The 23742-nt window shown below is 43.8% G+C and overlaps 1 protein-coding gene across 3 annotated transcripts in view; it reads right to left on the bottom strand.

The window, feature by feature from the left end:
- Positions 1-23742, bottom strand: part of ATXN7 (ataxin 7) — a 213729-nt gene that overhangs the window by 1517 nt on the left and 188470 nt on the right. For all 3 annotated transcript variants that reach the window (XM_082265407.1, XM_082265406.1, XM_082265408.1), the window contains one exon: positions 16131-17073. In XM_082265407.1, coding sequence (XP_082121533.1) covers positions 16131-17073 — 943 coding nt within the window. The remainder of the gene's footprint in view (positions 1-16130; positions 17074-23742) is intronic.

Genomic DNA, 23742 nt, shown 5'->3' with positions numbered 1-23742 from the left:
CTTCAGAGAAAAGGATTTTACGGTAAGTTCCTACAAAAATCCAGTTTTCTCTATCGTTAATCGACAGACGCAGCTCTGCTTAATCATAGACTATAGGGATGTCCCAAAGCAGTAAAAACATGAGGGGTAGGAACAAGACAGGAACAAAAACCTGAATGCCCCAATGGCCTAACGTTGTCAATCAGGTAAAACAGAGCTCAACCAGAAACAACAGGAGCTCCCCCAGAACAACGAACCCTCAAAGAGAAACAAAAAAACAGGGGGTTCTCTCTTAAACTGCAGCCTGGAAAACCTTGTGGCAAAAAGAAGAATCCGCTGATGCCCGCACATCTACCTCGTAGAATTTTGTAAAGGTATGCACAGACGACCAAGTTGCCACCTTGCAAACTTGAAGCACCGAACCCTAATGGTGAAAAGCCCAGAAGGCATTAAGCGCTCTAGTAGAATGCGCCTTCACTGGAAAAGGAGGAATCTGACCCTTCAGTGAATAGGCCTGTACCACATCTGTCTGATATATCTGGAAATGGTTACAGCAGACGCAGCCATTACCTTAAGAGGTCCATCTGTAAGGACAAAAAGAGCGTCCGATTTTCTGAAGGACGCACTGGTCTCTAAGTAAACCCCGATAGCCCGGACCACATCCAAAGAATGTAGAGGATACACCTTAGGATGCAGAGGTTTAAAGGCCAAAGGGAAGGCAGTACAATGTCTTCATTTAAATGAAAATCAGAAACCACCTTAGGAAGGCACGACTGACTAGGTTGAAGTACCACCTTATCTATGAGCTACCAGATAAGATGAGCGGCAAGACAACGCCGCTAATTCTGATACTCTGCGGGCAAGAGACAAAGCAAGCAGCGAAATCTCCGAATTTTCTCAAAAGGGGGCTTTTGAAGAACAGACAGCACCAAATTGAGATCCCATGGCTGTAACAGGGATCGCCGTGGAGGCGCCAAATGGCGCACACCTTGAATAAACGTCCGGATAAGGGCGTGCGTGGCTAATGGGTGTTGAAAATATATAGCCAAAGTCAAAACTTGGCCTTTGATAGTACCCAAGGCCAACCGCTGTTCGACCCCTTTCTGTAAAAAAGCCACAGCCCCAGCGATAAAAAAACAAGCGAGGGTGCACTTTCAGCGATTCACACCATGAAATGTACGATTTCCATGTGCAATGATAGATCTTTCGAAAAGTCGACTTCCTAGCCTTCAAGAGTGGGGACCAAAGACTCCGAGAGACCCCTATCACCCGACACCTGACTTTCAACCGCCATGCCGGTAAAGCCAGCGACTAATGCTTGTAGTTCCTCTGGAACTAACTAGAAAAAAAAAAAAATCACAAACTTTCCCTGTTATAGCTAAGACCGAAGTCCCAGCAGTGAACTAGGTCCTATCCCTGTCACTAGGCAGAACAAACTGAGTAAAGCAGAGCCTGAGGGGTTATGCCGGCTTGGACAAGCCTTTTTTCCGCCTATTGCCTATCCCTAGTGGGAGGAGCATAACCCTATAGTCTATTATTAAGCAGAGCTGCGTCTGTTGATGAAAGATAGAGAAATAATTTTAGAATAGAAGTGTTGTGCCAAAAGTAAAAAAGATGCCGATAATGGCTCCTGAAAACGCCTGCGATTTTGCCACTATTTTACCTGCTTATGGTGTGTTTTTTATGAGTTGTGTGATGCAAAAAATGCAACAAAAAGCACAAGATGGGTGCATTTTTTATGCATTCTTGCTGCATTTTCAATGCATTTTAATAGGGTGGTGCTGACCAAATATGCACAAAAAATGCGGCAAGCAAATTTTTTTAACACAGCTTCAAAAGGTCCCGACAATGACCGATAATAAATTCAGAATATTAAAAAGTCATATACAATACAAATTTATAAAAAAATATACATTTGTTTAAAAAAATGTAAAATTTCAGTTTTGGCCAAGTGCATCCTGAATTTTCCATTCGGTGCACAACTAATTACGTGCTGACAGATGTTGCCATTTAAAACAGTGAAAAAAATGGATTTTTGTAAGAACTTACCGTAAAATCCTTTTCTCTTAAGCTCATTGACAGACGTAGTCTTCTTGATTCTCAAGAGCTGGGTTATGTTGTCTCCGCAGGAGTAGGACTAGGCAGAAAGACAAAACGTTCTGGCTCCACCTTAGGGGCAGTCCCTGAGGGTATATCCTCCCTCTCTCTGCTACAGGGAATCAGTTCTGTTTAAAGCAGTACAGAGAATTTAACCCAACCCAACTCAATGATAGAGGGGCGGGTACTACGTCTGTCAATGAGCTTAAGAGAAAAGGATTTTACGGTAAGTTCTTACAAAAATCCATTTTTCTCTATCGCTCATTGACAGACGTAGTCTTCTTGATTCTCAAGAGCTGGGACATCCAGAAGCAGTGCCACAAATGAGGGGTGGGATTGACAAAATCAAATCCAATCTAGAAGGCCCAACCGGTGCCAAACTAGAAGTTTTAAAGGCTCATTATAAACAAAGAATGAGACTAAAGAAAAATTTTCCAACGGAAAAAACCCTCGAGGTAGACCACTGGTCTCCTCAAATTGCGGCCTGCAAAACCTTGCGGCCAAACGAGGCATCAGACGATGCCATTACATCAACTTTATAATGTTTAGAAAAGGTATGCACCGACGACCAGGTAGCCGCCTTGCACACCTGGACCACTGACGCCTGATGGCGAAAGGCCCATGACGCACTAAGTGCCCGAGTGGAGTGCGCCTTAACAGGGAATGGGGGCTCCCGACCCTTAATAGAATAAGCCTGCACTACCGTCTGTCTGATCCATCTGGAAATGGTCGCGGCAGATGCAGGCAACCCCTTTTTGGGTCCATCTGGGATCACAAAAAGTGAATCCGTCTTGCGAAACGAGTCTGTCGTTTTCAAGTATACCCTGATCGCCCGGACCACATCCAAGGAGTGTAAAGCAAACTCCCGAGGATGACTGGGCTTAGGACACAGGGAAGGTAATACAATTTCTTCATTCAGATGAAATTCTGAAACCACTTTTGGTAGGAAGGATGGATTCAGACGAAGAACCACCTTATCTCTATGAACCACCAGATATGGTGAACGACAAGATAATGCGGCCAGTTCTGACAGAAAAAAAACTGATTCCCTGTAGCAGAGAGAGGGAGGATATACCCTCAGGGACTGCCCCTAAGGTGGAGCCAGAACGTTTTGTCTTTCTCCCTAGTCCTACTCCTGCGGAGACAACATAACCCAGCTCTTGAGAATCAAGAAGACTACGTCTGTCAATGAGCGATAGAGAAATAAACACTGGACTGCTGGTGACGCTCTACATTCTAGTGGACTAAATAAACATTATGTCATTACACCGTTGTATCCTTACACCCAAATACTGCACAGGACAAGTGTTGTGATTATGAACTGTGATTATCACAAACTGCTTTGAGAGAACCAGTCACAAACCCCCCAAAAAAATGTCACTGCTTAAAAGTATCACTAAACCCTTCATCATAAAACATATCAATAAATAGTGTATTACATGCTGTTCATACTTACGCAGTCACCATGAGATTCCTTTTCTGTATTCTGCAAAAAACCTGGTTGATCTTGCTGTTCTCTATCCCCCCCTCCTGTCCTGTGCAGTTGGGGATTTTGCAGAGCAGTACTGGCAGCTCTGCACATGCTCAGTTTTCAGTAAGTTTCTATGCTGAGCATTTACTCCATATCACATCTGAGCAGCCCATGTGACTATAGAGTCACACATGTGGATGTATACACAGTGGTAAATGACAACCCACTCCCTTCTCCTTCTACATGCCCACTAACTAGCTAAACACAATGTGATTGGGATATTACATGTAGAATAACGGTATCTTCACCTCCCTCTTATGCCAAGACGCAGTCTGGAGGGGTGCGAGTCTGTGAATTTCAGCCAGATTCACCTACACCATGTTATTGCCAAAAAAATAAAGATTTGATTTCAAATATATATTTGTATGACAGTTTAAAACAGTTTATTGATATAAATTATTTATTTTTACTCTGTATTCCCAATGCAGTTTTTTTTTTTAACATGTGACCAGCAGCAGAGGACTAGAAGCTCCTCCTGCTTATGTTTCCCTGCAGAAAGGCTGGGAGAGAGCTGGGTCATGTGACTGCTGAATATCAATTAGGAAAAAAGTAGTTCAATTTTTTTTTTTTATATAAAATTACAGTACCATCATCCACATACAGAAATAGAAGGGCCAATGTAAATGAAACAGTGTGTGTTTAGTATCACTTTAAGTCACTTTTGTACTGGTAATGGCAACTTAGACCAGCACATTTCCAAACATAACATTTTAAATTGTGTTGCTGAGACTTCGGTATGAGAGTGGCTACTTTTGGTCAACATGGTCCCATACTAAGTAGGTACATAGCCACCCTCTTTGGCGTGCTTTGCTTCCAAGATGGACTACTGTAGTCATAGCTCTCAACTGTCCCTGAATTTGAGGGACTGTCCCCCATTCAGAACAAAGTTCCTCTGTCCTCCTCATTTTAGGCTGACTTATATAGTTTATATAGTTGTAGATAAAATGCATTACTTAAAAAAAAAAAAAAAAGCGTTTCCCGATGCTAAACCGAAATCCAATTTTTTAATTGCTGCATCTGTAATTTCTAAAAGCCGATATAAAGGAATAGCTGTGGTAAAAAAATAAATAAAAAAAAAACACTTGTGGGTTTAACCAATTTTTTTTTTTATTGTAAAATAATTTTTTAAGGGGGGCATAGCAGGGGGTGTGTCCTATGCCTATATACTTTTGCTAATAGGTGTCCCTTGTTCCCATCTCAAAAAGCTGGGAGGTATGCTGTAGTTTGTGCAAACACATCCAACGTCATCATGTACAAGCACTGTAAACTTCCCATTCAATAAAACTCTATCCATGCATCACTGCCCATGGGATTCCTGACTGACCGCAGGACCAGGAAAAGAGCTGGAGTTGTAGTGTGGGGTGAGCAGTGCACATGACCACAATACTAATTTTACTGCTACCCGCTTGAGGGACATGCAGAGACATTTCTGAGGGGGAAAAAATTTATTTTTGTAAGAACTTACCGTAAAATCCTTTTCTCTGAAGTTCGACAGATGCAGCTCCATCTCTTCAGAGACTATAGGGTTATGCTCCTCCAATCAGGAATAGGCACTAGGCAGGAAAAAATCTTAACCACGCCTATGGGGCTGTCCCTGCAGGCATAACCCCACAAACTCTGCTATCAGCAAACAGTTTAGTTGCAAACAGTGTTTAGAATACAAAAGAAAAACGTCATAGAGGGGCGTAGAGGAGCGGGTGCTGCGTCTGTCAATTAACTTCAAAGAAAAGGATTTTATGGCAAGTTCTTACAAAAATCGAGTTTTCTCTATTGCTCATCAACAGACGCAGCTCCATCTCTTCAAAGACTATAGGGATGTCCCAAAGCAGCATATTCATGAGGGGTGGGAAGACAATGCAAAGAAGCCATAATTCCCTGAAGGCTAAACTTAGCCGACCAGGTAACAACATGAGCTCACCCAGAAAAAACACACCCTAAAAGAGAAGCAAAAAAAGATTCTCTTCTGCAAAACAACAAAAAATACCAACTAACACAAATTTCCCTGTTAAAAACGAAGACCGAAGTCCCAGCAGGGAGCTAGGTCCTATTCCTAAAACTAGGCAGAAACAGTTTGCTGATAGCAGAATGTGTGGGGTTATGCCTGCAGGGACAGCCTTATAGGCGTGGTTAAGCTTTTTTCCTACAGTGGGTACGGGAAGTATTCAGACCCCCTTAAATTTTTCACTCTTTGTTATATTGCAGCCATTTGCTAAAATCATTTAAGTTCATTCTTCTTCCTCATGAATGTACACATAGCACCCCATACTGACAGAAAAACACAGAATTGTTGACATTGTTGCAGATTTATTAAAAAAGAAAAACTGAAATATCACATGGTCCCAAGTATTCAGACCCTTTGCTCAGTATTTAGGAGAAGCCCCCTTTTGATCTAATACAGCCATGAGTCTTTTTGGGAAAGATGCAACAAGTCTTTCACACCTGGATTTGGGGATCCTCTGCCATTCCTCCTTGCAGATCCTCTCCAGTTCTGTCAGGTTGGATGGTAAACGTTGGTGGACAGCCATTTTTAGGTCTCTCCAGAGATGCTTAATTGGGTTTAAGTCAGGGCACTGGCTGGGCCATTCAAGAACAGTCACGGAGTTGTTGTGAAGCAACTCCTTCGTTATTTTAGCTGTGTGCTTAGGGTCATTGTCTTGTTGGAAGGTAAACCTTCGGCCCAGTCTGAGGTCCAGAGCACTCTGGATAAGGTTTTTGTCCAGGATATCCCTGTACTTTGCCGCATTCATCTTTCCCTCGATTGCAACCAGTCGTCCTGTCCCTGCAGCTGAAAAACACCCCCACAGCATGATGCTGCCACCACCATGCTTCACTGTTGGGACTGTATTGGACAGGTGATGAGCAGTGCCTGGTTTTCTCCACACATACCGCTTAGAATTAAGGCCAAAAGGTTCTATTTTGGTCTCATCAGACCAGAGAATCTTATTTCTCACCATCTTGGAGTCATTCAGGTGTTTTTTTAGCAAACTCCATGCGGGCTTTCATGTGTCTTACACTGAGGAGAGGCTTCTGTCGGGCCACTCTGCCATAAAGCCCCGACTGGTGGAGGGCTGCAGTGATGGTTGACTTTCTACAACTTTCTCCCATCTCCTGACTGCATCTCTGGAGCTCAGCCACAGTGATCTTTGGGTTCTTCTTTACCACTCTCACCAAGACTCTTCTCCCCCGATAGCTCAGTTTGGCCGGACGGCCAGCTCTAGGAAGGGTTCTGGTCATCCCAAACGTCTTCCATTTGAGGATTATGGAGGCCACTGTGCTCTTAGGAACCTTAAGTGCAGCAGAAATCTTTTTGTAACCTTGGCCAGATCTGTGCCTTGCCACAATTCTGTCTGAGCTCTTCAGGCAGTTCCTTTGACCTCATGATTCTCATTTGCTCTGACATGCATTGTGATCTGGAAGGTCTTATATAGACAGGTGTGTGGCTTTCCTAATCAAGTCCAATCAGTATAATCAAACACAGCTGGACTCAAATGAAGGTGTAGAACCATCTCAAGGATGATCAGAAGAAATGGAAAGCACCTGAGTTAAATATATGAGTGTCACAGCAAAGGGTCTGAATACTTAGGACCATGTGATATTTCAGTTTTTCTTTTTTAATAAATCTGCAACAATGTCAACAATTCTGTGTTTTTCTGTCAGTATGGGGTGCTATGTGTACATTCATGAGGAAGAAGAATGAACTTAAATGATTTTAGCAAATGGCTGCAATATAACAAAGAGTGAAAAATTTAAGGGGGTCTGAATACTTTCCGTACCCACTGTACATAGTGCCTATTCCTGATTGGAGGAGCATAACCCTATAGTCTCTGAAGAGATGGAGCTGCGTCTGTCGATGAACGATAGAGAAATTGTATGTAATATGTCGTTTGCAGATTCTAATAAACTGCTGTGGTTTAGAACAGCATTCTGGAATAAGATGTTATTTCAAGATGGAGAATTTAGTGACATTTTAAGCAGTAACTTTAATATTCTGTCTTAAAGAACCATGATTATTTTGCCCAGGGCAAGGTAGCAGTGTCTCTGAAAAAGGCACCCCATCCCCCTACCTGCATATACTTTACCCACACTCCCGCTCAGCTTCTTGGCTGCATTGCCAACATGCAAAATACTTGGCACAAGACATATGCTGCTGCTCCAGGTTGGTCCGCCACTGCAGTCCCCTCTACCTCATCTCCTCAGTTGCCAACTCCAGTTATCAGTTCATTTTTAACGAAGACAAATAGGATCCAAATGGCTGCCCTTCCGAAAACAACATCCAATTTATTACAAATGTAAAAATGCCAAAAAAACAGCAGACAAGATATTGTGGGAGCAGGGGATAAAATTGATGTGTTTTGTGCTAACTAGTGCTTACTCATGACAAATAATGAGTAAGTGCTAGTTAGCGAGAAACGCATCGGCTTTGTCCCCCGCCTCCCACAGTGTCTTGTTAGCAGTTTTTTGCATTTTTACATTTGTAATAAAGTGGATTTTTTCGGAAGTGAAGCCATTTGGCTCCCATTTATCTTCTCTATGTACGGTCAAAAATACTTGGCGCTTCCTGGCAATGGGGGAGCATGTATACTCCCCTGTGTGATGGTGCCTGGGCCTAGCAGCCAACTACTAGGCCCAACACTGCCACATGACCTGGAAAGTCAGGTCGCCGACACAGCCGATCACAACCGTGGGTGCAGAGGACGAAAGAGGGCCGAACGAGTGCAGTTAAGGTGAGAAGATAAGATTGAAGGAATGCCCTTTTCAGAGAGGCTGACACCTTTATTAACCACTTAAGCCCCGGAAGATTTTACCCCCATTCCGACCAGGGGGTATTTTGCGATTCGGCACTGCGTGAATTTAACGCACAATTGCGCAGTCGTGCGACGCTGTACCTAAACGAATTTGACGTCCTTTTTTTCCCACAAACAGAGCTTTCTTTTGGTGGTATTTGATCACCTGTGCGATTTTTTGATCACGCGCTATAAACAAAAAAAGAGCGTCAATTTTGCAAAAATAGCAATATTTTTCACATTTTTTTATATGAAATTCCCCCCAAAAAAAATGTAAAATTCAAAATTTTTAAAAATTTTCGGCCAATTTGTTTTATGCTACCTATGTTTGGTAAAAAAAAATCGCAAAAAGCGTATTTTGATTGGTTTGCGCAAAAGTTATCGCGTTTACTAACAAAGGGAAAGATTTTTGTCATTTTTGGTGTTTTTTTTTTAACGCGTAATGGCGGCGATCTGCGATTTTTTTTGCGGTACTGCGACATTGCGGCGGACAGATCGGACCCTTGACTGACATTTTTGACACTTTTGGGGTTACCAGTGACATTTCTACAGTAATCAGTGCTATACATATGCACTGTTACTGTAAAAATACACTGGTAGTGAAGGGGTTAACTTTATTTGGAAGGGAGGGGCTGTGTGTGTCCCTAGGGGCGTGGTTTCTACTGTGATTGGCTGTGGCTCTAGCTGTAAGGACACTGATCAACGGATCTACATACCAGATCCGTTTTATCAGTGTCTTTGCAGCGAGGAGAATGACAGGCAGTTTGTTTACACAAGCTGCCTGACATTCTCCCTCTCCCCCGCCGATCGCCGAGTGACCGGCGGACATCGGGTCCGCTGGTCACATGCGCGGGGGGGTCCGTGACCACGCGGGAGCGGGAGCGCGCCCCCGGGGGCGCGCGCTCGCTCCCTAGACCCTCACAAGCAAGCAACGTAGCCCTACGTTAGTTTGCCTGTGAGGGGCTGACCGCCGACGTAGATAGTCGTGCGGCGGTCGGCAAGTGGTTAAAAGTCCCATTTTTTAACCTTTATTTCACCTTTCTGTATACATGCACTTTAGTAACAGTTGCATAGCATTTCTCACGGCAGATTTTCTAATGGTGATAAGAGTGGACCATGTCTACGTAATGTGTGGCCCTTGAGCCACTTCTGCAGTCTCCATCTGTGACAACGTATGAAACCAACTGGGAGGTAGGGACAGGGAGTTGTCACTCTAACAGAAAGTTTTGTTCATATTCCCATCACACACATTCCTGGATTAAAGGCACATCTATTGCAGGTGCTGCAGCGATCATCAGCTGGACATTGGATATATTACAGATATACACGTTCGCTAGCACACCATGGATCTTGCATAGCAGTCAAAAAATTTATTGCGAAAAAAAAAAGCACATAACAGGGTAAGTGCAAGGTTTTGGAGCCACGCAGGACCCCTTCATCAGGCGTGTGACATTACATGCCTGACGAAGGGGTCCTGCCTGGCTCCGAAACTTTGCACTTACCCTGTTGTGATGTGATCTTTTTGCAATAAAAGTTTTGGACCGCTAGGCAAGATCCATGGTGTGCTAGTGAACATGTATATTTATCTGTGATAGGAAGTGACCACCAAGGCAAGATCTTCAGGTATTTTACTGAAAGCTGCAAAACAAGAAAGGAGGCGCAAAAGCCTAGTGCAGGGATTCCCAAACTACGGCCCTGCAGCTGTTGAAGAACTACACATCCCATGAGGCATTGTAAAACTCTGACATGCACATACATGACTAGGCATGATGGGAATTGTAGTTCCTGAACAACTGGAGGGCCGTAGTTTAGGAATCCCTGGCTTAGTGCATTAACCTTCGATGCCATTAAATTTTTTTTTTTTTTTTAAAAAAGTCAAAAAACATACAAGACATGAAGAGTAAAATCGCATATCACATATCAACCCCTATGTGGAATAGGACACATTCCTGTGTGTGGACCGCTAACGCTTTTCGGGAGACATGCTCCCTTCCTCAGAGCTTAACAGAATGGTTGATATGCGACTTTACTCTTCATGTCTTTCGAGTATGTTTTTGGCTTTTTAAAAAAATTTTTTTTTAAGGGGTGGAAGGGTAATGCACTAGGTGTTTGCGTCTCCTTTGTCTTATTTTAGTTTTTTTTTTAGTTCACCCACCTATGGAAAGCAGCACGCCTACAATTCCCAACAGAGTGAGCGCTTGGGTTGTATAGTCATCTTTTGAGTATTAAATGCAGTCCTAAATACTGTCTCCTTTTCCAATATTCAACACTGAGAAGATAATTTATCAAAATTGGAGAAGCTAGAATTTAAAGCAGCAGTGCATGGCAACCAATCAGCTGCTATGCCTCATTTTCAAAAGCTTAAGCTGATCTCCAGCTGTACTTTACCCTTAGCCCATTTGAGCCAAGTTGGCCCAAACTATTTCCGACGCTAACAGGTGTGCCTGCTGGGCACGCTGTATATACTGTATGTAGCCTCAGATACATACAGTATATAGCACTTTGTTCCAGCTGTGGAATGGCACACCCGGAGCAAAAATGGAGTCTGGCTGGGCGGTGCTCAGCCATTCATGGGCAGCCTTGTATTCTCCAAATGAATACAAAGCTTCTACTGATTGGCTGACACTACATATAGTTCACAGTGCCTGGAAAAAGTATTCACACCCCTTGACATTATCCACATTTTTTCATGTTACAACCAAAAACGTAAATGTATTTTATTGGGATTTTATGTGATAGACCGACACAAAGTGGCACATAATTGGAAGGAAATTAATAAATGGTTTTCAAACTTTTTCTTACAAATATCTGAAAAGTGTGGCATGCATTTAAATCAGCCCCCCTATTAATGTACAAACTAGTTTTTTGGGCCAATTTGGCCCAAATGAACTGTTTAAAGTGACAGTAAAGGTGGAGATCAGCTTTAACTGAACAAACTGACTGGTTCCTATACAAAGACGTCCCAGATTCTGTGTGTTCCAGTTTGACAAATTCCCCCATGAATGTTTTCAGGTCTTCATCAGGAATTTGATATACTTTTAGGAGCCATTCTCACCAGCGGAATGGTATTAAGCTTCGTATAACACACGCCTGCTGGTGTGTGCTGTGCAGGATGGGTTTTGTTAAAATGCATGGCTCTCTTTGTAACTTGTCACACAATTCCATTTCATGCATTTCTATGCACTGCAGCTTGCTGCAATATGGGAAAGTGCATGTGTAAAATGCAGCTTGGACTACATTTTTCAAGCACACACCAACACAACACATTAAAGGTGAGCTAAACAATTAGGACATTAGGCAAATTGCCATTTCTATGCATTGGGCACCTGTCCAATGCACACGGTGTTAGTGGGTCCCTAAGGAGCACCTAAGTGAAGGAATATCACAATGAGGAGAGTCTCATATGTCCCTCTCAGACACCATGGGCAAGGTTTCCTCGCGGCAGGTTTGTCTCTGCCCCTTCCTTGAGGCTGGAGGTAACGGTGTCGCTCTCTTGCAGCTGGACTTCCTATTTGTTTATTCTATGATCTGGAAAATCCTAGACACACAACAAAGCGGCTTGTAATTTGCCTTGACAGCTACCGCGCTAATCTATAACTGGCCCTCTTTGCACCAATGACAGTTTTAGTATAAAAAAAAAAAAAAAAAAACATCTCAAGCGATCGTGCTGATTTTACTGAGAAAAACATTTTCTTGCTGCTCCCTGGATGAGCGAAAGGTTTTCTTGGAACGTATTCCAAAGACCTCTCCCATCTTCCAGGCAGTACAATGCTTTGGACGTCAGCATTTAGTGATCCTCATCCAGGCACGAGGTTTTGCCTGGCAGCCTCACGCCAACTGCAATGCTCAGCTGCTGTCCATCTAGAAAGCAATGGGTTAACGGCTGCTCAGCTTATTGGGAAACAGCAGTTACCATAGTGATGGCTGCAGTGCACCCCACCCCCTCCTCCCCATGCTGTCAAGTTGATGATCGTCTGTGCTATCATCCATTTCCTACCAGTAGCGGCGCTGAGAACGCGCATCATTCAGCTCGTCAGCTGCGATGTTATCCAATTAGTGGAGCCACTCTTTGTGGCCTACATAAAAGGGCAACTCCACACAACCCATGGCAGTAGCAGTGGAATGGGTTTTAGAACGGGAGTCGAACTATGTGTTGCTAGACCTTGCTCAGCCCTACACGGCCTTCCTGCTTACATCTCGTAATGAACCCTTACCATCATTGGGCACTTTTTTGACCTAACAGCCCAATAGATGGCTTGAACTTAGGCTGATTCTTACTGAATTAGATAAACTTCAAGCCATGGGTGGTCCTGCAAGCACCAGGTAGAAATTGACCTAACAGCGATTGCATCCTATCAGATGCCGTCACTGCTCGGCAGGTGCCACAGATGCCAGAATACAATGGAGATTCTTCCATCCATGCTGTTATTGTAGATGGTTTGTATAACCAATGCCAAAGGAGATAAAGTGCTGAATCATCGAGTGTTTACAGCTTACTGGGCTCCATTAGAGAAAATTCCCTTCACTTTTTGTCCTGCTGACAATGGTTCAACCAGATACAAAGTGAGGGAAAATCTGTGACAGAGACAGAAATAAAACCTGAGTGCTATTCTTCCACTACTCTACTAGAGAAGAGTATTTATTTTCTGTCTGTGTTGCTGTAGAGAAGATCCCCTTACTTCACTTCTTGTAAGGTCAGCAAGTGCAGAGAACCTTCCTCGCTCTATGCAAAGCCAGGAATTTTTGTGTAAAATTCTGTGTGTTCATTGGAGGACACGGCTTCTGCTTTAAATCCTCACCCCTGGCAGGTGTCACTATACCCAGTAGGTGATGATCTAAAGCAGAAGCCATGTCCACCAATGAACAAAAGAGTGAAAAACAAAGAAAATATTTGAGTTGAACATACCCTTTAAGGGTAAGGATGTTTTCATGGAAACAAGTACCTTTTTGGCAAATAAATCAGAACTGCAAGTTGGCAGCTGAAATACACAACAGCATACAGTGGAATTGTTTTACCTCTCAAACAACTTCTTTAATTCTGTTCAGCCAGTGTTTTAAATCACACTTCATAGCCAGGCATGTGACAACCCTTTTTTTTTTTTTAAATAGTGAACAGTTTTGTAGCTTCCTGTGTCACCTCTGTACCCCCACAGCCTGCTCATAAGCAGAAAGGTGACTTAGAAATCTGCAGAATTTGTCGCTTTTCTAGCTGCGTATTTTGCCACATGGATTACAAAACTGGCTAATCAGATTTACAAGTAGTTGTCCTGATAATTGTGAATTTGCCCATTTGCCAGAAAGTTTAACATTAACCTAAGATCTGTGCTGAGAAAAATATGAAAGCTGCCATTGCTGACCTCCTTTAAAGCGGTAGTCTAGCTTATTTTTTTAAAATGGGTCCCCCCGCCGCTTTAAAGTGGTAGTATACTCAATTTTTTTTACTTTTATCTACAGGTAAGCCTATAATAAGGCTTACCTGTAGGTACAATTAATATCTCTTAAACCTGCACGGTTTAGGAGATATTTGCCCTGCATTCAGCCGCTGACACTAGCGGCACATGCGCTCTGAAGGTCCAGCGGACCTTCAGAGATCCTTGCCGGCTACTCGCCGGAAAGTGAACTCCCGCGTGCGCCCGCACACAGCACCGGAGCCACAGAACCCGGAAGAGACTCCGAGGAAGCATGACAGCTTCAACAGCGGCGTCCGTGTCGGGGCTTCGTTTTAAGGTATTTCATAATGAGCTAGTATGCGATGCATACTTGCTCATTATGCCTTTGCCTTGCAGAGTTTTTTTTTTTTTTTTGGCAGTATACAACCACTTTAAGCCATAATGTAATAGTATGCACTGCATACTAGCTCATTATTTCTTGAAAGTTAATGACTGCGCTGGACTGACCTATTCGGTAGAAGGTCTGTGGGTGGGCAATGATGGGGGCAGCTTGGGGGATTTAGCTCCCAATGAGTCCGGCCCGAGTGAATAGAAAGGTGGCAGTCGGCCCTTTTGGAGGGCTTGGGCTGCTGCCTTTAGGTACGGCCAAGTGGTCGCTTCCGAAGGTGCTGGTGGTAATAGGTTAAAGGAGCGCCCCATATCAAAATAAGTGACCAACTTAGATAAAAAGATTGTCGTTTTAATGGTAGTAGCAGAACATGTTGAAACTAACGCGTTTCGGGGGAAAAGACACTCCCCCTTCTTCAGGGCTGTTGATATATGCTAATAGTGCATGAAAATTTAATCCCACTGGTGTATCTGGGGCCCCACAAAAACGTGATTGTTGCTCTGGGGCCCCATGCTGTCACTGCCAGATCCGACCAGCAACAATCACGTTTTCGTGGTGCCACAGATACACCAGTGGGATTAAATTCTCATGCACCATTAGCATATATCAACAGCCCTGAAGAAGGGGAGTCTCTGTTCTCCCAAAACGCCTTGGCTTCAACATGTTCTGCTACTACTATTAAAACTACAATCTTTTTATCGAAGTTGGTCTTTTTTTAAAATCGGGCGCTCCTTTAACCTACTACCACCAGCACCTACTAGCTCATTAGGACAGACTTACCAACAAACAGGGCCCTCCAGCGCTGCGCTGTCACGGCTCTCCCTGGTCCCCAGCAGCTTCTATCTTTGCCCAGTCTTTCTTCTGGTTTGGTATCTTCAGCCGCTTTAATGGCAGGGCCAGGAAGACGTCACTCCCGTGCATGCGTGCGGGAGTCACCTCGCTGTGGCATACAGAGCAGGCCGTAAACTGTGTGGTGTGAGCTGCGCATGTGTGGCTCAGATCACATTACCTACTGACAGGCAGGGGGTAGATTTAGGACAGCAGAGCTAGGGTCTCTTCGGTTATATAAATCCTCCTGTCAGTGATTTTTCTAATAACTGACTTTACTACCATTTTAAAATAAGGTTAGTGGCTGTAATGCGGATTCTTCTCCATGAACACATTTTGAGCCACTGACCAGGAACAAGCACGCAGCCAGTAAAGCCAGGCTTGAAGTCAGACCTTCTGATCTGGATGCCTGGAGACAAAAGATGAGTCAACAGAGAAAAATGTAATGGAAGCCGCCAAGTTTCTCTGTGCACAGGTTTCCTTCAAAGATATAGAAAATTTTGAAATTCACAAACTAGTTTAAAGGGTATTTTAAAAGACAGATCCCTCTTTAACCCTTTCACAAGCAATTTGTTTATTAGGTTCCCCAGCAGGATGCCCCATGCTGAGGAACAGTGAATATTATCCATGTGAAAGCCAGCAGGTGTCGCTTTGCGCAGTTTCTGGCTCTTAAAGTGCAAGTAACAGTTCGCATTTCCGACATGCCGGGAATGGAACTGTTTTTTGGAACTAATAAAATCAATGGCTTTACTTACGCTTTATTCCTGGCTGTAATGCCTGACTTTTCTTTATTACAGTAAGGAAAGGCTACAACCCATGTCAGATATTTGTATCCCTGTTGCAGATCTTCCCTTACTTCCTGTCTTGTAAATCTGTTGTCACTGGGACAGGTACCAAATAAAATAATTGTATGTCCTTTCGAAATATTTTGTTATAATAACCAGTCACTGCGTTGTTCATAGACACTGCTAAACCTGGCCTTGGGCATCTAGGTATCAGTGATCTCTGGTCATGAAAAGATTAACCAATCTGCTTTACCACATATTCTTCGTAAACTTAAACAGCTCCCCATTTACTTTATGTTCCACAAAAGAATATATATTTTGGGACAAAAAATAAATTACCTGTCTCACCTGATGCCGCAGTGAATTATTGGCCAGCGTCGGCGTTCCTGAAATCCCGCTATTGTGTTTTGAGTGTATGTTGTTGACTGGCGGCAGTTTGGCAACCTTACTGGACTTGCTGCTGTTGTTGGTAATGCTGCTGGGCCCCGCGGAGCACTTGCGCTTTTTCCCCGTCAGTTTGTCCAGGGAAACGCGAGAATGGGGGAACGCGTTATGAGAGTTCACAGCTTGGTCACCGCCAGCCTGGTGAACAAAGGGCCCCAGCGAGAGCGTGGAGTCGCTGCTGTTCATGACCACGCTCATGCGCTTTATCGATTCCGCAGGGTTCCCGCTCGGGGGACCCCTCCCTGATTGGTCGTGTTTAAGACTCACAGATCGATTGTTCACAAAGTTGAGGCCGACACTGTGCGGGCTGCCGTGCTGGGACAAGGTTGTGCCGGGGGAGTGGTATGTGCCAGAGTTCGCTACACAGTTTTTCCTAAAGGACTCAGTGGAATGAGAAGGGGGAGGCGCTAGCAGCTGGGGTGGGGAGTTGGTTTTCTTTTTCTTTCCTGAGCCGCTGCTGCTGCTGTTGGTATTACTGCAGTTCGTGCTGCTGGCGGGGGATTCCTTAGGTTTCACAGCCTTATTGGATTTTAACTTTTGAGGTTTGCTGGAGACTGGGCTAGGCGATGAGGAAAGCACTGACGGTGTGGATGCTGAAGAAGAAGACACTTGTCTGGCTTGCATACTACTGGTGGCTTCGGTTGCAGTGTGAATGTTTAGTGTAGTTCCTTGGGGAAGGACTTTGTCCGCAGATGTACTGGGAGAGGTGACGGGGGCCTGGGGAGAGGTAACTGTGCTGGGCGGGAGGAAACCAGTGTTGTTCATACTCTGTGACACAGGCACCGAGTTTGTGCTGGTCCGGTGTGGAGCATGCATGGATGAACTGCTAGAGGCTGGAGGAATTTTCCTGGCAAGACAGAAAAGAACATGTGTCATTACAGTTCACTGCATGAGCAGATGTGCTATTCAAATGAGGATTTTAGGTCTCTTCAATCAATGCTTTCATTCATCAAACAATATGTAATTTTTGCAACCAACATTAAAGCATAACTTTAGGCAAAACAAAATTTAATTTTGGATTGAGTAAAAGGTTTAACACTAGAGATGCACCGAAATGTCAAAAATGGTGTTATGAACATTTTGCTGATAATGGCGCCAAAAAATGCACACAATTTTGCCATATGATTATGGTTTGTTTTTCATAGGTCATGTGACTTAAAAACTGCATCAAAAATGTAAAATGGGTGCGTTTTTTATGTGTTCTTGCTGCGTTTTCAATACATTTCAATGGGGAGGTGCGTCTTCTTTTTAACTTACCAAAAATGCAGCAAGCAGGACTTTTAACACCACAAAGGACCAGTGTGAAGACTTTCATAGAATTTAAAGGGATGCATTTTTCTTGAGCTAAAGGTGCCAATAATGGCCGACAATAAATTATTTTAAATTCATATTAAAGAGGCGCTCCAGACTCCTTTATAAAAAATGTAATACTCTAGCTGCTGACTTTTAATATTAGGAAACTTACCTGTCCAGGGATCCCCCGGTGTCTTTTCAATCGGCTCCCAGGTGCTGCCGCCGCCATCTGATGTAAGGGAAACCAGCCTTTCAGCTTCACAGCCGGATCTCTACTGTGCATGTGCGCTGCGCTTTGTCAATGGCGGGGGAAGGAAGCAGGGGGCCAAACTTCTGGGTGACTTTGCTGCATCAAAGTACCCAGGAAGTGGAAGCGGGTACCTGTCAAAACCAGGTACCCGCTCCCCCCTGAAAGATGCCAAATGCGGTAGCGGAGGCGGGGGAGGAGGCAAACAAGTGGAGCTTCCCCTTTCAGTCAAAGCTCTCCTTTAATTAAGTCAAACATAATAAAATTATATATAAAAATATATATATATATTTTTTAAAACTGTCACTCTCGGTTTTCGGCCAAGTGCATCCTACATTTTTGGTTTCAGTACCAAAATTTCCATTCGATGCACCTCTATTGAAAACCGCTTTGTTTTCTGAGTCCTCATCATGGAGATGCTTTACAACTTCTTGTCCCTAGAGACACAACAGAAAGTGTATAACCCATATTTTTTGGAAAAACACACCTTTGACAGCTGTAAAAAATATTCCCCCTATTCCTTTTCTAAGGGCAACCATACATTTTAGATTTCACTTACTTTCAGGCCTGATGACAAACTTCATTACCACATCCCTTATTGACTCATGAAGGATGTGGTCTGTAAAGTTTGTTGGAGTACCTGAGTGTGATTAGCGCTCCCATATTTTTCTTTGTTTTTTTTCGTATAAATTGTTTGCATTGGGGATTTTATTTTTTTCAGACAGGCTACAACACAGCCTACATAGTTGGGGAGAACAGGAGCAACTATATGAACAGAGGAGCGGTATTTATTGTGCTGTGGATGGTGAAATTAATGGAGGATTTTTTTGAACAATGGCCATCAAAGCGGTTGTAACCTCACAAAAAAAAAAAAAAAAAAAAAAATGTAAAAAATAAAAACCTTAAAGGCAAAGGCATACTAGCTCAGTATGAAATACCAACCTTAAAACGAAGCCCCCGCAGTGCTGCCTGCACACTTACTCGCCCAACATGTTAACCTGTCTTCCTTCTGGGTTCGCATCCTCCGGTCATCAAATTGGCCAGAGCCACGATGAGGTTCACGGCACAGGGCTCTAAAGGAACGGCAATGCCAGTGATGTCACTGGCTGCATGCAAATATCTCCTAAACGGTGCAAGTTTAGGAGATATTTACAGTACCTATAGGTAAACCTTACCATAAGCTTACCTATAGGTACAAGTTAAGGCAGAAGCATGATGGGACTTGTAGTTTACAACAGCTGGAGGGCCACAGGTTGAGCACCCATGCTTTTAAATAGAACTATAGGCAAAACTTTTTTTCTCCCCATTTATGATAGAGCAAGGGAGGGTTTTATAATCCCTGTGAGATTTTTTTTTCACCGTGTCCCATTGCCAAGATTTCCCTTCACTTCCTGCCCCATAGCAAAACAGGAAATCCCTGCAAATTAAGAGAATACCCTGGGGACCCCCAGGTCACCAGAACTAGTTTCCCAATGGAAAGATTTCCCCTATATTACTTTTATTGGGACATCCCAAAATTTGGTATTTTCTTTCACTTCCAACAATAATGGTAAACAGGACAAAGAGACGGTGAATCTCCCTAATGGGGGGGCACAGACCGCAATAAAAACTGTCATGTGTTCTAATCCCCCTCTACACCATCCAAAACTAAAGAAAAGTTCAAAAACTTTTAAGGGTTCACACGTTTAAGACATTGCATTGCATTTTTGAAGACTGCCATAGTTTAAATAAATGGAAACAAATGCAGCATACAAGGCTATTTTTCCAATGCACTGCATAAAGAAAAAAAAAAACATTTTTATTGCATTTCCACAGCATTGGAAAAAAAATCCAATGCACAAAGCACATCCAGTGCAAATGCACCCTGACACTTGGCTACCAGGTGCAACAGACTGAGCCCCTAATTCTGTGACTCCAATCAGTGGCTTTGTCTAATCATATGATTTTAACTTGTAAGCAACAAGTGCCAGGAAAATATGACCCTGTGTTCGCACAGCGCTAATTGGTGCTGTGCCGCTCACATAACCATTATTGAATAGCAAATTTATGTTGTAAATCATCCCACATATATACAGTATCTCATAAAAGCGAGTACACCCCTCACATTTTTGTAAATATTTTATTACATCTTTTCATGTGACAACGCTGAAGAAATTACACTTTGCTACAATGTAAAGTAGTGAGTGTACAGCTTGTATAACAGTGTAAATTTGCTGTCCCCTCAAAATAACTCAACACATAGCTATTAATGTCTAATCCGCTGGCAAAAAAAGTGAGTACACCCCTAAGTGGAAATGTCCAAATTGGGCCCAAAGTGTCAATATTTTGTGTGGCCACCAATTATATTCGAACACTACCTTAACCCTCTTGGGCATGGAGTTCACCAGAACTTCACAGGTTGCCAGTGGAGTCCTCTTCCACTTCTTCATGACAACATCATGGAGCTGGTGGATGTTAGAGACCTTGCGCTCCTCCACTTTCCGTTTGCGGATGCTCAATAGGGTTTAGGTCTGGAGACATGCTTGGCCAGTCCATCACCTTTACACTCCGCTTCTTTAGCAAGGCAGTGGTCGTCTTGGAGGTGTGTTTGGGGTCGTTATGTTGGAATACTGCCCTACGACCCAGTCTCCAAAGGGAGGGGACCATGCTCTGCTTCACTATGTCACAGTACATGTCGGCATTCATGGTTCCCTCAATGAACTGTAGCTCTCCAGCGTCAGCAGCACTCATGCAGCCCCAGACCATGGCACTCCCACCACCATGCTTGAATGTAGGCAAGACACACTTGTCTTTGTACTCCTGACCTGGTTGCCGCCACACATGCTTGACACCATCTGAACCAAATAAGTTGATCTTGGGTCTCATCAAGATCATGACATGATTCCAGTAATCCATGTCCTTAGTCCGCTTGTCTTCAGCAAACTGTTTGCAGGCTCTCTCGTGTATCATCTTTAGAAGGCGCTTCCTTCTGGGATGACAGCCATGCAGACCAATTTGATGCAGTGTATGGTCTGAGCACTGACAGGCTGACCCCACCCACCCCTTCGATCTCTGCAGGAATCATATGTCTATTTCCCAAAGACACCTCTGGATATGACGCTGAGCACGTGCACACAACTTCTTTGGTTGACCATGGCGAGGCCTGTTCGGAGTGGAATCTGTCCTGTTAAACCACTGTATGATCTTGGCCACCATGCTGCAGCTCAGTTTCAGGGTCTTGGCAATCCTCTTATAGCCTAGGCCATCTTGATGTAGAGCAACAATTCTTTTTTTTTCAGATCCTCACAGAGTTCTTTGCCATGAGGTGCAATGTTGAACTTCCAGTGACCAGTATGAGAGAGTGAGAACGATAACACCAAATTTAACACACCTTCTTCCCATTCACACCTGAGACCTTGTAACACTAACGAGTCACATGACACCGGGGAGGGAAAATGGCTAATTGGGCCTAATTTGGACAATTTTCATTTAGGGTTGTACTCACTTTTGTTGCCAGCGGTTTAGACATTATTTGCTATGTGTTGAAATATTTTGAGGGGACAGCAAATTTACACTGTTCTACAAGCTGTACACTCACTACTTTACATTGTAGCAAAGTGTCATTTCTGTGTGGTCACATGAAAAAATATAATAAAATATTTACAAAAACTGTGAGGGGTGTACTCACTTTTTGTGAGATATTGTATGACAGAAGATGGAAAGAGACTACAGATATGCTACAGGGGTTGTTGGAGACTGGAGACATACTGAAGTAGACAGTGATCATGTTACAAGAGACTGCTTAAAGTGACCGTAAAGGCTCAAGGTTTTTTACCTTTATGCATGCTATGCAAAAAAGGTACAAAACCCCCCCATTAGCCCACTAATACTTACCTGAGCCTGATTCAGCGATGTGCACAAGAGCAGTTCTCCCGAGTCTTTCCGTCCTCATTGGCTGAGACATCAGCAGGAGCCATTGGCTCCTGTTACCATCAATCACAGCCAGTGAGCCAATAAGGAGAGAACCAGGGACAGAGCCGAGCTGCGCTCCGTGTGTGAACAGGCACACAGCAGCGGCTTTCTACTGGGTGAAGTTTCATGTGTGTTACGGTATGTAAGAAGGCGCTTACTAACGCTCTCAGCTGAAAACATGCAGTGCAGTTCAGTGCTACAACAAATTTAAGGATACAGAAAAGCAGATGAAATTGGATGTGTATGTATGACAGCCTGTGTTCACTACAGAGAACAGGTCTGAACACAGAGTGCCTGAGCCCATAAGTCAAGCTGGACGTGTAAAGATAAAGCTATGGTAGACATTTGCCAGGACGGCGAAAGCACTTGTAAGAAGTAGGTAAAAGGAACTGTCCAACACAGCGCGAAAATAAACAGAGGGTCCCAGAGGTCCTTTTTGATTACCCAGACTTGTCTATCTATAGAAACAGTATCCAAGTAATTGTCCACTGGGCTCCATGTAAACATTGGAGAATAACAATGTGCTTCTAGAGAGACGGGTCACTAATACAACCGCTGTGTGACTCAGATCTCAGCATGCTGTGTAAACAGGAGCTGGACCACATAAGGGAAAGGGGAAGACCAAACAAATAAAAAGTGAGGCAGACGTTCTCGGTGGTGGGTGCAGACAAAAAAATACCCATCCTTAGAAAAACAATTTGCAGAATGCTTTATAAACCTGTCAGGTTCAAGTGTCTGCCAATGCAGAGGGGTTGAGGTAGAGGGTGGGGAAGAGAGCGACTGGGGCAGGTTTTCTAACCTCCATAGACAATAGTACTCACCCCCCAGGAGCCAGCATTAAAGACATGATATCCTCACCTGATCTGGCCTGATTAGCCAACCATCATCACATGTCTATGGGCTATTTGAAGGAACAGCCTAGGCCTGCATTCACACATGCAGAAGATATGCACTGGAGCACATGGTAAAGTTCACAAATAGTGTTACATGGTTAACCAATTCTTTCTTTAACACATGGAACATCTACTTTCTTTGTAAGTAGAAAAAAAGGCTCCATTCTTGCAGTACTTCTATATACAAGCTTATAAAGGCTCACTGCACAGGTACAGCTAGCCAAAGAGAAAAAAAACATTTTTCTTTTCTTACATATGTGCCTCAAAGTGATTGTAAAGTCTTTTATTTTTCCAAATAACAAACATGTTAAACCTACCTGCTCTGTGCAGTGGTTTTGCACAGAGTGGCCCAGATCCTCCTTCTCGGGTCCCTGTATAGTGCTCCAGGCCCCTCCCTCCTGTTGAGTGCCCCCACAGCAAGCAGGTTGCTTTGGGGGCACCCGAGCCAAGTCACAGCTCCTGATGTCCATTCATTTCCACCCCCCACCTTGTCTTAGCAGTTGGCATCAGAAAAGAGGACAGATCTCCTTCGCCAGATAATGCACCTCTCCGTGCAGCTGTAGAGAGGCTCATCTCTTTCTCTGTCTGACCAGTTGGCAGCAGAGAGGACAGAGCTCCCACAGATCCAGCACACCTCTGTGCAGCCGCAGCACCCCCTTGGGACTGCTTCCCCTGGTCTCAGCAGTCAGCAGACTCTAGCAGCTGACTCCAGCCGCCCTCTGGTCCTCCTCCAGACCGTGCACTTTCAACTTCCCAGCTCTATTCCCAGGGTGCACTGTGATGTAAGGGATGGTGGGGGGATTCTTGAGTTTTGATAGCGGGGTGCTCAGGACATCTGCTTATAATAGAAAATTAAATGATGTGCCGATTTTACAAGGAGGGTCACACACTGCTGGTATCATCCACAAAAAACTTTATTGGAGACTGCTCAGACAGAACACCATGGCAGAACTATGTTCTATCTGAGAAGTTTCCAATACACTTTCTTGTGGATGATACCAGCAGTGTGGGACCCTTATCATCTGCTACAGGAGTGTGATGGGCTCCGTGCCAGTCTGCACCTGTCCTTTACAGCTAAAGTCTTACGTTATTACTAAAACCAGTAATTATCAAATGAAGAGGCAATATTTAA

This window comes from Pelophylax lessonae (genome assembly GCF_965119305.1).
Source record: "Pelophylax lessonae genome assembly, chromosome: 8".
Classification (NCBI taxonomy): Eukaryota; Metazoa; Chordata; class Amphibia; order Anura; family Ranidae; genus Pelophylax; species Pelophylax lessonae.
Note: the sequence above shows the minus strand (reverse complement) of the source record. Positions and strands in the feature narration are given on the sequence as shown.